Source organism: Eumetopias jubatus, unplaced genomic scaffold, assembly GCF_037043125.1.
Source record: "Eumetopias jubatus isolate StellerSeaLion01/CBP00866 unplaced genomic scaffold, mEumJub1_p1.0 scaffold_12, whole genome shotgun sequence".
NCBI lineage: Eukaryota > Metazoa > Chordata > Mammalia > Carnivora > Otariidae > Eumetopias > Eumetopias jubatus.
In genome coordinates, this window is record NW_028274818.1 from 86,513,678 (window position 1) to 86,528,864 (window position 15,187).

Consider the following 15,187-nt stretch of genomic DNA (forward strand, 5'->3'; position numbering starts at 1 on the left):
GGAACTCTGTGCCAGGAACCCAGAGCAGAGACCAATATATATTTTGATGTCAATGGTTTCCTTTCTCTTAGAAGCTCCGTCTTGTGCTACCTGTTGTCCAATGTCTGGAAGCCTTCGCTTCATTGTTTTGGTTGGTTTTCTAATTATTTAAGGCAGGAGGGTTTATCTCCTTCCATCAGACCTGGAAGCAAAAGTCCAACTTATTTTTATTGATGAGTGATGTTCCATTGAATGATACGTATTGAGCCTTTCACCTCTGCCTAGACAATTGAGTTGTTTCCGGTTTTGGGCTATTATGAATGAAACTATACAAGTGTTTGTGTGGATGTAAGTTTTAATTTCTCTTGGATAAATACCCAGGGGTAGAATTTGTGGATCATAGAGTATTGCCTATTTAACTGTATAAGACACTGCCAAACAGTTTTCCAAAGAGGTTCTTCTTGCTCCACATCATCATCAATACTTGGTATTGTCAGTCTTCTTAACTTTTAGCCATTCTAGTATATGTAGTGGTATCTTTTTTTTTTTTAAGATTTTATTTATTTATTTGACAGAGAGAGAGAGTGAGCATGAGCAGGGGAAGGGGCAGAGGGAGAAGGAGAAGCAGGCTTCCTGCTCAGTGGGTCTTGATCCCAGGACCCTGGGATCATGACCTGAGCTGAAGGCAGACACTTAACTGACTGAGCCACCCAGGTGTCCCTTTTTTTTTTTTTAAGATTTTATTTTTAAGCAGTATGTACACCCAATGTGGGGCTCAAACCTACGACCTCGAGATCAGGAGTTGCATGCTCTACCGAATGAGCCAGCCAGGCGCCCCTATGTAGTGGTATCTAATTGTGCATTTCATTTGCATGTTCCTGATGACTAATGATGCTGATAATCTTTTATGGGTTTACTGGCCATTTCTTTTGTTTAAAATGAAACTTAAGTTTGTATCTTTTCTTGCCTCTATCTTCTACTTACTGAATTGTAAGAGTTCTTTTTATAGTCTAGATATAAACCCCTTGTCAGATAGAACAGAGCCCATGCTTCTAATCACTCCTCTCTGCTGGATTAAGGAAACAGGAGGAGGTGTGAGGACATAAACAGGCCATTGTCATCAAGGAGAGAGATGATTGTGTCTGACTAGCACAGGGGTTTAGATGGAGCAAAGTACATGGAATTTAAAATGTAGTTTTAAAAAGAGCTCAAGGGGTTCTGGGCCTATTTGTTTTTTCCTTTTGTCTTCTGAATGTTCTCTTTCTTTTTTTAAAAAAGATTTATTTATTTTAGAGAGAGAGAGAGGTTAGGGGAGGGAGCAGAGGGGGAGGGAGAGAAATCTCCAAGCAGACTCCCCATTGAGTGTGGAGCCCGACTCGGGGCTCCATTCCAGCCCCCTGAGATCATGACCTGAGTCGAAATCAAGAGTTGGACGCTTAACTGGCTGAGCCACCCAGGTGCCCCAAGTCTTCTGAATGTTCTTAAATATATTTTAAAAATACAAACCTGAATCACTTCTGTGCTTGAATTAACTACAGGAGGATGTCCCAGGAACCTAGGACATATTTTCTTTTCCTGTTCCTTTTTCTGAGCCATGGCGTGGCAAGTCATAGAGTTCCAGATTCCAGGCAGGGTAAGTCCTGAGGGAGGAATAATCTGCCATAGTTTCCACACATCTCAGGGAAGATAGTGGGATGGATCAACTTAGGTACAAGGTGCTGTAGAGTATCCGGGGTGTGTGCATACATGTGAGTGTGTGTGTGCATACACACATATGTGTAGGATTTTCAGGATTATTCTAAAAGGGTTTTCAAACCAGGGTTTTCTCACCCTGGGGACACAAGAGCACAGGTATAATTAAAGTTCACTAAAATTTTCCTTCACGAGTGACTTTTTTTGGGGAGGGATCTTTTCCTAACCCATATGTATATTTCTTTTTTTTTTTTAAAGATTTTATTTATTTACTTGTGAGAGAGAATGAGAGAGAGAGAGAGAGAGAGAGCATGAGAGGGGGGAGGGTCAGAGGGAGAAGCAGACTCCCCGCTGAGCAGGGAGCCCGATGTGGGACTCGATCCCGGGACTCCAGGATCATGACCTGAGCCGAAGGCAGTCGCTCAACCAACTGAGCCACCCAGGCGCCCCATATGTATATTTCTGAAGATTACAAAATTCAATTCTAGTTTTACCTTCAATGGCTTTCTTACAGATTTGCATCCACTGTTGCAAAAAATGGCGGTGAGTATCCCATTTTCTTTTAATCTAAATCTCTTCTACTGGAACTGCCAACTTTTGGATGTTTTAGTTCACATTATTTCTTTGCCTTTTAGGAAGAAATAATAGATGGAAGCTATCTGAATGGTAATGTCCCCCCTCTGTCCCCACTTTGCTGCTTCTAAAAATTTCAGACAGAATGTGCCTGTGATCTCTCTGGAATGATTCTTTTAAAGCTGTCTTTTTATTTTATTCCCGTGTAGCATTACTGGATCTCATACAGTTTCAAAGGTAACCCACCCTAGAGGGGAGGGGAAAGGATGGACTAGATGTCCGATAAAACTTCCTAAGGCGGGGGGTGGCGTCTGGGTGGCTCAGTCGGTTAGGTGTCTGCCTTCGGCTCGGGTCATGATCCCAGGGTCCTGGGACTGAGTCCTGCGTCGGGCTCCTTGCTCAGCGGGGAGCCTGCTTCTCCCTCTCCCTCGCTTCTCCCCCTTCTTGTGCTCTCTCTCACTCTCAAATAATAATAAAAAAAAATTCCTAAAGGGACGTCTCTTAATTGTAAAAAGTAATGTGTATGTACATATGCCTTACAAAAAAACATCAACCAGTGCACAGGTGTTTTAAAGCAGATACATTTGTTTCACAAACTTTTATTCCTCTCTGTTCTGGTACAACTGCTAACATTTATTGAGTGTTTACTGTGTAGCGGTCCCATTCTTAGCACTTCATTCATAGAAACATATCCAATCCTCACAGATCCCCCAGGGAAGGTCCTGTTGTTTTCCCACTGGACAGAATAGTGAAACTGAGGCACAAGGAGGGTGAATCAAGGTCATGCAGCTGGGAGGTGTGGTGGAGCTGAGGGGTGTATCCAGTAGTGGGGCTCCAGGGCCCATTGCCCTGTCGTGTTATATACTGCATACAGAATGGTGTTAGATAACGGGGATGGGGGGCAGGGCACTAGAGAGTCTTGTGGAAAGACAAATATTAACAGATAATTCTAATATGATGAATACTATGAGGGGGAAAATGGGGATTTGGGGGCCCATGACAAGGGCACTCAATTATGTTAAAGTGAAAGAGTCCCCATAAACATTCTTCTTCCTAATGTAACTAACTCCAGTTGATAGTTTTGGATATATTCTTTCAGGCTGAAATCTGTCTATCTATCTATCTATCTACCTATCTGTCTATTTTTGTGTTCATTTATTCATCCATCTACTTATTTAGTAACAAAAATGGGATTATAAAGGCCTTCCAGTTGTTGAAGGCAGGAAGATTTATCTGCGGCCAGTTACTCCATCATAGCTGGAAGCTGAAGTCCAACTCATTCCTTTTTTATTGATGGGTGACTTTCCACTGAATGGACGTATGATATTTGTTTAACCTTTTGCTTGTTGTTGGACATTTGGGTCATTTCCAATTTTTGGCTGTTCTGAATGAGATTGTGCATTTTCTATGTGGTTGGGTACTGTTTTAAGCACTTTACATGTGTGAACAACTAGAATCTTCACAATTTTTAGCTATATCACATAGAAAGGGAAACTGAGGCACAGGAAAATTCGGTAAATTGCCTGAGGCCACACAATTAAGTGGCAGAGCCAGGATTTGAATTCGGGTTTTGAGTTCACACTCTTAACTATGCTATTCCAGCCTCTCATGATATACATTGTATCTGCTTTTTAAATTTAGCATAGTAAGGACATCTTTCCAAGTCAGTTTGTTTGGGTTGTAGTTAATCCAAGTGGATTGTTACAGGAATTAGAATATTGCACACAGCTCAGAAACTGATAATTGTCTTTGAGAGAATGGGATCCTGGAAGATTCGTAGATTGGGGAACTTCCCCACCACTGTGCCAGGTTAACAAATCTCCTACCTCTCCAGACAAGAGGTTCCTAGCATCCCCGGCCCATTCCCCACATCCTGCCTGAACTCTGGTCTCCTGGCCACTTGGCAAGTAGGAGAACCACTCATCATAGGGGAACCTGTCATTGTGACCTTCTCCTGTCTTCAACTGAAGCTCCCATGGGTGGACGGCAGACCTGTCTCACAGAATCCTGGCCTATCTGAATTCACGGAATGTCGCCTTCACCATCCCCAGCCTGCAGGTGTGTACCTGAGACTCATCCCTGTCATATATTTCCCTCTCAGCACTCCAGGGTTGTAAACTCAGGGGCCAGGTAGGATGGGGAAGTGGACTATAAGGTATAGAGCTAGTTTTCACTTCCACAAGGAAACGTGTTCTGTCCAGTTGTTTTGAAACATGACACAAGTTCTTTTGTGTTTTTCCTCCTTTCTGCCTCTGCTGGAGACTTGGTGTATTAGGGTGTAGGCTGGGCTGCTGTAACAAAGAGACCCCAAATTCCAGGGATACAAACAATGTAGTTTATCTCTATCTCTTGTTAGACAGTTCAGAGCTCGGTGGGAGATCCAGAGAAGAGAGGAAGCTCTCTTTCAAAAGACTATCCAGGGGTCCAGCTTCCTTCTACCTGGTTGCTTTGTCATCCTCTAGGGAGTTGTTGCCCACGTGATTGAAATAGCACATCTATTCTCCAGCTCAGGAGAGGGGGTGGTGGGAAAGAGGAAGCAAAGGGCGAGCATCTTCTCTTTAAGGACATGACCTGCAAGTTGCCCCCTTCTTCCTGCCCACATCCCGTTGGCTCATAGTCCACAGTCACATGTCAGCAGTAAGAAGAGAGGCCTTTCTGAGAAGCCACCTAGTCTGCTAAAACTTGTGGGATTCTTTTGCTAAACAGAATTACAGGAGACTGGCTCTTTGGGTGTAATGATCAGTCTCCTGATTATGGGTTCAAAAAATATTTTTCTTCCCTTTTAACTCTACTGTAAGAAAAACAGTAGCGCAGGCATGGTAATAGATGATGAAGATATTTGTGGAGCAGTAGGGCTTGCCGGGGACTGTGGCAAACTGGACAGCATGTGCCTCATCAGCATGATCGTCAGCCCAGGGTAGTATGTTGTATCTTTACCATTATACTGTGAATAGCACAGAAAATTGAGGAAATATTCTTTCGGTATTCAAAAACTCTCCAACTCAGCAAAGAAGTCATGTCATTGACGAATGAAGTTGGGACATCTGAATGAATGAAGTTCTGACATCTGAATGAATGAAGTCCTGATATCTTTATTGTTCCAGTTTTTATTTACTTTATAATGAAAATGAAAATATCAACCAACATTCACATGAGAGCTACATTCAGGGAGTTGGTTGCTAACCCTTTACCAGGACACCCATTACCTGGAGGTGGCTCTTGGCCTCATGGCATCTGCTTTCTTTCTTCTCTTCATCAGTCTGTGGCTACCTAAAGGCAAGTAATGCCTGCCCCTTTTCTCTCCAGCAGTGTTTTCTCATGAGATGTGTATATTTTAACCTGACTAGTAGATATCTTCTCTCTCTTCCTTTGTATAAATTTATTTATTCATTCAGTATCTACTTATCTAACCTCTGATCTCTGCCAGGCATTATTCTAGACACTGGAGACTCAGAAGAGAACAAGGCAGTCACATTACTACCTACATGGGCCTTTCATTCTAGTGGGAGAGTCACTGAGTAAATCATTATTCAACGCATGCAAGATAGGGAATAATGGGTGACACTTATTGATCTATATGCTAGGCACTGTTGAAAACACTTTACACACACTCCTTTCATCCTCATAAAAACCCTATGTAGTAAGTTTCTACGGTGTCTGTTTTTCAGCTGAGAAAACTGAGGCCCCAAAGTAGTGTTGCCTGTTTAGCAAATAAAAACACAGTATTCCCAGGGCACTGGGATGGCTCAGTCGGTGGAGTGTGTGACTCTTGATCTTTGGGTTGTGAGTGTGAGTTCTACGTTGGGTGTAGAGGTTGCTTTAAAAAAGAGTGTTCCCGGTTCAATTTGATTTGCAGATGTACAAGGAATAATTTTTTCAGTATATATCCCATGCAATTTTTGGGACATACTTATGTTGAAAAATTATTCACTGTTTAACTGCAATTCAAATTTAACTGGGCATCCTGTGTTTTATCTACCAATCCTAGTTAAATAACTTGTCCCAGGCCACACAGCTAGTCGGTGGCAATGTGGGGATGTTCCCATGGGTTGTCTGGCTCTAGAGCCCAGCTTTGCACATGCCATCACAATATGCTGCCTCTCTAGAGCACTTTTATTTAACGGAGATTTAGAAAATAATTCCCCAGACAGCAGAGGTAATCTCTTTTAGGAGACGCTTTTGTCCTCTCCTCCTCACTTCTGAGGGGATGCCAAGAGGGAGTTTGTTCATGCTGCCTGAATTTTGCTTCTACGCTGGTAGCTTGGGGCGTGGGAAAGGGTTTGAGCCGTGCCAGTCGGGGGGTGGTAAACTGCCTGGACAGAGGCCAACTGCTCTGGACTTGAAACCCCAATCACCTATAGGGACCAGGCAGGCCACGGGGAAATCGGCTGGCTGGGTGGGTGGTGAAGAGGAGCTTAATTATGGGGAAGAGCTTCTCCCCGGCCTGCTATTCTCACCAGGAAGGGGATACGCCTAGCATTGCCAAATCTTTGTGTTTTCCAAGAGAACTTGGAAGTCTGGATTTTTGTGGGGAATCCCCTGACTTTGAAACATTGGCAGCTAATGAAAAATTTTGGAGACATCCAAACCAAACATGAGGGCTAGCTGCCAGCTGGTGGGCTCTGCTGGGAAGGAGGTGGCCTGGCTGGGCTGCTGGCCGTGGTGCTGACCATGTGCTCCTGTTCTGTCCTCACTGTGTCTTCTCAACACCCCAAATCCAGGCAGCCGTGGAACACCACCTGGAGCAGCGTCTGTACCAGCCCCAGAAGCTGCTGGAGGACCTGAGGGAAACAGATGCTCAGCAATTCTGCACCGCCATGAAATGCCTCTTAGAAGACAAGAAGGACCTCTTGGTGAGGTGTTTTTGGCACCCCGGGAGTAGGGGAAATCCAGAGCCAGATGGTATTTGTTGAGTTGACTCCAGCTGAGCCTGACTCAGGCCTTCTTTATGTCTTCCTCCCACCTTCTCCCTTCAACCCCCCCCTCCAACCAGGAGCTTGCAGACCTTGGCTTTCTCACTTACTTTTTCCAAAGTTCAAATGAAGAGCCTTATAGTATATATTCTTATGGGAGCTAAGAGATGAGGGGTACCAAGGAGCTTCTAATAGTTTGGCTCAATAAACATCCATAAATGATTACTATGCATCAGTGGACACTGGGTTGAAAGATGAACGACAACCCCTGCCTTCAAGGAGTTTACAGTCTGGGGGTAGGAAAAAAAACCAGAAATAGATTTCCACAAAATAAAGTTGGCGATCAAAGAGCATCATCACAGAGCAAGGTCTATGAGACCCTGAAAAATCCTTGGGACCCAGAAAGGTGAGGTTTAGAGTTTTCTTTATCGGAGACACTTTAATGTGGGAAACAGTGTTTCCTAGAAGGAGTTGAACTGTATAAACATTTTAGTAGTTACAGACTTACTTTAATGTCTGTTATTAAAATAGAATGGGTACATCCAACCTGTGAGTTTGGTAGAGATGTAATGTTTCCTATTGAAATGAATTTAAGTTTAGGAAAAAAAAGAGTCGGTTTAAAAAAAAAGTCTGAGGTAAATAATAGTAAAGGCAGTGCAAAGGTATGACAAAACTGAGGATACTGGTCTATGAAAATGATATTGATTAATGTTTGTTGAGGGTTTACTATGTGTCAGGTGTTATTCTAAGGGAACATTCAGCAGGCTGTTTCTATAAAGGACCTGATACTAAATATTTTAGGCTTTGCAGGCCATGTATTCTCTGTCACAGCTGCTCAACTCTGCTGTTGTAGCAAGAAAACAACCATAGGTGGCAGGCAAATGAATGAGCATGGATGTGTTCCAATAAAACTTTATTCACAAAAACAGGCAGTGGGCCAGATTTGGCCTGTGAATCATAGTTTGCCAACACTGTTCTCAGGGTTTAACATGCATGGACCAACTGAATCCCTTCCAGGACATTCTGAGATAAGGACAATAATAATCTTACCATTTCAATATTCAGATAAGGAAATGGGCTTGGAGAGGTTGAATGAATAACCTTGCATACACAGCTCGAAAGTGGGAGGTCTGACGTTGGAACCTGGGCTCCTGACTCCAGCTGTGAGTCCTTCTGGCATCTCGTGAAGCCCATGGGCCCCTTCTCAGAATAACTTGTGAAAAATCTATAAAATAAAACACAAAGGATTATAAAGGAAGCCAATTCTATTGAAGGACATTTATTAAAATATATAAAACAAACACATTTGGAATATAGTAATTGATGTGCTTAACACATCCAATGACAAGATTTAACTCTGAGTCAAATAGCTTCTGTAATTTTGAGGAGGTATTGATTATAAAGGAGATTTCAAGGTATCTGTGACAACTGTAATGCGTTATGAAAGTTTCAGATTTCTACTGATGACAAATCCAAGGTCCTGCTAGTGCTTTGGTGGCTTATTGTCTACATTCATTCCTGAAGGAAATGCTGGAAGTAAGTTCTGTGGCAGTAAAATGAAGGTGCAGTTTCCTCCAGTGTTTACTTATGCCCTAAATTCTATCCACAGACCTCTGCTGCAGAACTCCTGAGCTGCATTCCTAACCATTACACTGTTTACCCCCAGAGAGTAAATGACCGAAGTTAGGAAACACTCGGTCATGGTTAGAAGTGTGGGCTTGGATGCAGATACACCTGTTTCAGATCCTAGCTCTGTGTAAGTTTGGGAAGGTTGCTTATTCTATCTCTTGTTTACATCACCTGTGATCTTGAGATAATAGCATATAACATTTGTTGAGTGTGTGGTCTTTGCTCAGTCAGTGATGGTTATTATGTTTGCAGGGTGTGCTGGGTGAAAGACAGGTGCCAATCAAATTGTGACCAAGCCCTGTCAGCATTCCTGGGTTCTGTGGTTCAAAAGAATCATTCATTCATTCGCTCATTCATTTATTCATTCATTCATTCATCCTAACAGGCTTTCTCAATATTTTCTGGATACCAGGCATTCCACTAGGCACATGGCGTGGGCCTCAAGGACTTTTCTGGCTCAACCCCTACTGCACACTATGGTCAGCTACCTGGGCTCCACCGAAGAGCAGTTAAATCAGACTCTGTATGGCGGTGCTGGGATCACCTCCCCAGGGATTCTGATGTGTAGCCAGGGTTGAGAACCATTGGCATGGAGGAAAGACAGGCCCATAAGCATCTCTAATGCATCATGGAGTTTGGCTCAAGGTGCATTTGGGAGCACTTAGTGGAGGGAGATTTGATTTGACCAAAGTAGGAGGACATTTGGGAAGACTTCACCAAGAAGGTGATGACAGTTAAGCTTATCCATGAGGGATGAGCTGGATTTCACTAGAGGAAGGAGGTGGGGAGGGAATTCCAGCTCAAGCATGTGCCTGAGGTGTGAGTCATGTGGTATACCTGGAGAGTGAGAAGTGGCCTAGTGTGGGAGAGGCAGGTGAAGGCCTCAACTTTGTTCTGTAATAAATGGAAAGTTCTAGAAGGTTTGACAGAGCAGTGTTGTTAAACAGTGGTCCTGAATTTCCCCACTACTAAGTGTGGTTCCTCCCAGGGCTTCCAAATCTAGAGGCCTCTCACAAGACAATCCTAGCTTCTTTCTTTATTTTAGGAGCTGGAAGACATTGTTATTGACTTGGGAGAGATCCGGAAACAAGCCTTGCAGAGCCCTGGTGTGAACCGCAGCCTGTTTCTCATCACCCTGGAGAGGTGTTTCCAGGTGCTGAACTCGCTGGAGTGTGTGGAGATCCTGGGCAGGGTGCTGAGGGGCTCCTCAGGCAGCCTTCTGCAGCCGGACATCGCAGAGAAGCTCCCCCGGGACCTGCGTGAGGACGCTTTCAAGAACCTGTGAGGGTTTCCCCCAGCCCATGAACCCCACTCCCCATTCCTCAGAGGTAATATACGGCAGAGGGGAGAAAGCAAGGGGAGCAGGTTAACATGTGAGGCCTGGAGCAGAGCTTAACATCTGTGGGGTTTAGAAATGGTTTGACTAAAGCAGTGCCTCCCAAATGTCGGTCATTCTGGTACCACCCTCACAATTTTTGCCCTATCTGTACACCACTGATACTATTCTTTACTTGTTTTTTTTTTATAGTGACTCATTATTTTTATTTTTAAAAGATTTTATTGATTTGACAGAGAGAAAGCACAATACGGGGAGCAGGAGAGGGAGAAGCAGGCTCCCCACTGAGCAGGGAGCCTGATGCAGGGCTCAATCCCAGGACCCTGGGATCAGGACCCAAGCTGAAGGCAGATGCCCAACTGACTGAGCCACCCAGGAGCCCCATGACTCATTCTTTTTAATTAACATTTATTTAAAAAGTAACTTTGATATCATTACTATAAGGTCAAGTCATATTGGGACTAAATGGGACTGCTGCGTATGGCAACAAGGAGGTCGTTGGTGACTGGGACCACGAGGAGAGGTGTGGTGGGGAGGGGACAATGTCAGATATCAAATGATATCAATGATATCAAATGATATCAAATGATAAATATCAAAATGATATTTATCTGACATCAAAATGTCAGATAAATATTTGCAAATGACATATCTGATAAAGGGTTAGTATCCAAAGTATATAAAGAACTTTTAAAACTCAACACCCCAAAACCAAATAATCCAGTTAAAAAATGGGCAGAAGACATGAACAGACATTTTTCCAAAGAAGACACACAGATAATAGACGCATGAAAAGATGTTCACCGTCACTCGGCATCAGGGAAATGCAAATCAAAACTACAGTGAGATACCATCTCACATCTGTCAGAATGGCTAAAATCAACAACACAAGAAATAACAGGTGTGGGTGAGGATGCGGAGAAAGAGGACCTTTTCACACTCTTGGTGGGAAGGCAAACTGATGTAGCCACTCTGGAAACAGTATGGCGGTTCCTCAAAAAGTTAAAAAGAGAACTATCCTATGATCCAGCATTGCACTACTAGGTATTTACCCAAAGGATACAAAAATGCTATTTTGAAGAGATACATGCACCCCAGTGTTTATAGCAGCAGTATCTGCAATAGACAAATTATGGAAACCACTGAAGTGTCCATCAATTGATGAATAGATAAAGAAGGTGTGATCATCATATATATATCATGGATATTACTCAGCCATAAAAAGAATGAAATCTTGCTATTTGCAATGACATGGTTGGAACTAGAGAGTATTATGCTAAGTGAAATAAATCAGGCAGAGAAAGACAAATACCATATAATTTCACTCATATGTGGAATTTAAGAAAACAAATGAGCAAAGGGGAAAAAGAGAGAGAGAAAGACAAACCAAGAAACAGACTCTTAACTGCAGAGAACAAACTGATGGTTATCAGAGGGGAGGTGGGTAGGGGATGGGTTAAATAGGTGATGGGAATTAACGTGTGCACTTGTGATGAGCACCGGGTGTTGTATGGAGATGTTGAATCACTATATTGTACCCTTGAAGCTAATATTACATTAGCTAACTGGAATTTAAACAAAAACTTAAAAAAAAACAACAACCCCAAAACCAGGATGTCAGATACTAACCAGTGTCGGTGAGGATATGGAGAAAATCAGCACCCTCATATACTATGGGTGAGAATGTGAAATCATGCAGCCTCTTTGGACAACAATCTGGCAGTTCCTTGAAAGGCCAAGGACAGAGCTGTCATCTAACCCAGCAATTCTGCTCCTGGGTATCTATCCAAGAGAAATGAAAATGTCTGTCCGCACAAAAACGGGCACATGAGTGTTTACAGCAGCACTGTTCATAATAGATCAAAGGTGGAAACAACCCAGAGGTCCATCAGCTGGTGAATAGATAAACAAAATGTAGCAGGCACAGACTGTGGAATAGTATTTGGCCCTGAAAAGGCCATGAATGGAGTGCTAATGCATTGTACAACATGCATGAACGTTGGAAACATCATGCCAAGTGAAAGAAGCCAGTCACAAAGATGACATATCGCCTGCTTCCATTTATCTGAGATGTCCGGAAGAGGCAAATCTATGGAGACAGAAAGTAAATGAGTAGTTTCTAGGGGTTGGGGTGACTCGTAGTTGGGGGGTGGTAGCTAAAGGGTATGGTGTTTCTTTTTGAGATGTTTATTTTTTTATTTTTTATTTTTTAAGATTTTATTTATTTGACAGAGAGAGAGACACAGCGAGAGAGGGAACACAAGTAGAGAGAGTGGGAGAGGGAGAAGCAGGCTTCCTGCGGAGCAAGGAGCCCGATGCAGGGCTCGATCCCAGGACCCTGGGATCATGACCTGAGCCGAAGGCAGACGCTTAACGACTGAGCCACCCAGGCGCCCCTCTTTTTGAGATGTTTAAAAAGTTCTAAAATTGAATGTGGTGATGGTTGCACAACTCTGGGAACACCATTGAATTGTACATTTTCAACGGGTGAATTATATGATGTGGGAATTATATCTCCATAAAGCTGTTACAAAAAAAGAAGAGGGGTGCCTGGGTGGCTCAGTCGGTTAAGTGTCTGCTTTTGGCTCAGGTCATGATCCTAGGATCCTGGGACTGAACCCTGAGTCCGGCTCCCTGCTCAGTGGGGAGTCTGCTTCTCCCTCTCCCTCTGCCCCTCCCCCCACTTTTTGTGCGCACACGCATTCTCTCTCAAATAAATAAATAAAATCTTAAGAAATAAAAAAATAAAACAACAGCAACAACAAAAAAGAAGTGACTAAGAGGTGAGGAAGTGGAGAGCACTCTTTGGAAGATATTTAGATGTGAAGGACAGAGGATAAATGGGCCAATAGCTACACGTAGCAGGGGACTGGGAAGGCTTTTTAACACAAGACAGCTTTGGGTCCATTGGCTGTTTTGACCCTGTCTCAAGTCCTCCACCTGTTTGTTCCGAAATTGATGCCCATGTTTGTCATTTAGATCTGCGGTGTTCAAAGATCTCTACGACCAAACCTCGGCTCATTCCCAGAGAGCTCTCTACTCCTGGATGACTGGGATTTTGCAGACGTCCTCCAAGGCTACTGGTGAGCCTGGGCTTCGGAGTGGGATCACTTTTCAGGGGGAGTCCATCCTTAAAAGTAGTGCTTCCTCTCTGAAGATAGGGATTTGATTTCATTGTTATTTTTTATTTTTACCCGTCCTTCCCACCTTCCGAAAAGGGTTTGATGTGGTTTATGGAATAAAACACATACCCCAGGGGCACCTGGGTGGCTCAGTCAGTTCAGCGTCTGCCTTCGGCTCAGGTCATGATCCCAGGGTCCTGGGATTGAGTCCTGCATCGGGCTCCCTGCTCAGAGGGGAGTCTGCTTCTCCCTCTCCCTCTGCCTTGGCTCATGCTGTCTCTCACTCTAGCGCTCTCTCTCCCAAATAAATAAAATGTGTGTTTTTTTTTTTTAAGATTTTATTTATTTGATAGAGAAAGAGAGAGAGCATGAGTGGCGGGGGGGCGGTGTGTGTGGCAGAGGCCACAGAGGGAGAAGCAGGCTCCCCACTGAGCAGGGAGCCCGATGCAGGACTCGATCCCAGGACCCTGAGATCATGACCTGAGCTGAAGGCGGACGCTTAACTGACTGAGCCACCCAGGTGCCCCAAATAAACAAAACTGAAAAAACCCAAAACAAACCCATACCCTATTCCATCCATACACTTCCCACACGTTCAAGTCTCCAAAATAAGGATGCCTCTGCATCTTAAAATCAATGGGCTGTCCTAGTTTGTAAGTGGAACGTAAATAACGACTGCGTCTTGGATTCAAAGAGAACCTTTAGAGTAAGGTTTCAAGTTCAAAAATCTATCATAAATCTGGATTAGAGTGGGACGCGGTAAATTTTTAAAAGGAAATCTAGGCAATAAAGCACAGAAATTTAGCTCAAAGTTTCCTGGCAGCCGAGGCAGAAGTAGGTCAAGACTCATTTATTTTACAGATATGTATTAGAGGAGTCAAATTCATGGAGCCAGAAAGTAGGAAGGGTGGTTGCCAGGGGCTGGGAGGAGGGGGAAGTGGGGAGTCGTTGTTTCTTGGGGACAGTTTTGGTTTTGCGAGACGAAAATGTTCTGGAGGTGGATGGTGTTGATGGTTGCACAGCGAAGTGAATGTACTTAATAGCGCGGAACCATCCGCTTACAAATGGTTAAGTTAGTAAACTTTATGTTATATTTACTACAACTGAAAAAAAAGAAAAGAATGATTGTGTAGATGAGTAATGCAGACAATGTCTCAGATGGCTTCAATTTGTTGAGTTTTTAATGTGAGTCGTGTAAACGGAGTAAACTTTTTAAACACTTACCAAATCCTACCGTGAGTCAGCCCCTGGAGATACAGAGGAAAATAAGACAAAGACAAAGTCTCTGCTCTCATAGAGCTCTTGTTTTATTGGGGGAGGGTAGGTGGAGAAAAGTTTTAAACCAGCAAATTAAGAGAGAGAGAGGGCTCAGGCACCAGTAGGTGCTATGAAGAAAATAAAATAAAATGGATGAATGTTATGGAAAGGCTTAGTGCTTTGGACCAGAACGGGACTTGGCCATCGTTTTCCATAAAGGGTCAGAGTAAATATCTTAGGCTCTGTGGGCCTGTAGTCTGGCTCAGTGAATCAACTCTCATGTTCTGGTGCTAAAGCAGATATTGATATCAGGTGAGCAGGCGGGGCTGGGTCCCAGGGGAACCTTATTTATGGGCCTTGAAATTGGGATTTCACAATTGTCACATGCCACAAAATAGTCTTTTGATGTTACTTCCAACTATTTAGGAGCGTAAAAACCAAGCTCACAGCCTCCACAAAAGCAGGTGGTGGGTTGGATTTGGCTGGTGGGCTATGTAGTTTGCCAGCCTCTGGACTGAAGAATCAGAGAGGACCTGACATTTGAATTGAGACCATAATGAGAAAATGGAACGGGTCCTGTGAGGCTTTGGGGGGAAGGGTGTTGCAGGCAGGAGAACAGCAAACACAGAGGCCCTGGGGTGGGAATGAGCTCAGTGTTTTGGGGAAACATAAAGGAAGCCTGTGGG

At 43.6% G+C, this 15,187-nt stretch overlaps 1 protein-coding gene across 7 annotated transcripts in view; it reads left to right on the forward strand.

Annotated features, from left to right (window-relative positions):
- The first annotated feature begins 1,517 nt into the window (after positions 1-1,517).
- OTOA (otoancorin) overlaps positions 1,518-15,187 on the forward strand; it is a 61,331-nt gene continuing 47,661 nt past the window's right edge. For all 7 annotated transcript variants that reach the window (XM_028090391.1, XM_028090392.1, XM_088029029.1 and 4 more), the window contains exons 1-8: positions 1,518-1,612; positions 2,186-2,214; positions 2,307-2,337; positions 2,454-2,481; positions 4,215-4,302; positions 6,966-7,097; positions 9,832-10,067; positions 13,102-13,205. In XM_028090391.1, coding sequence (XP_027946192.1) covers positions 1,522-1,612; positions 2,186-2,214; positions 2,307-2,337; positions 2,454-2,481; positions 4,215-4,302; positions 6,966-7,097; positions 9,832-10,067; positions 13,102-13,205 — 739 coding nt within the window. In that variant the 5' untranslated portion in view covers positions 1,518-1,521. The remainder of the gene's footprint in view (positions 1,613-2,185; positions 2,215-2,306; positions 2,338-2,453; positions 2,482-4,214; positions 4,303-6,965; positions 7,098-9,831; positions 10,068-13,101; positions 13,206-15,187) is intronic.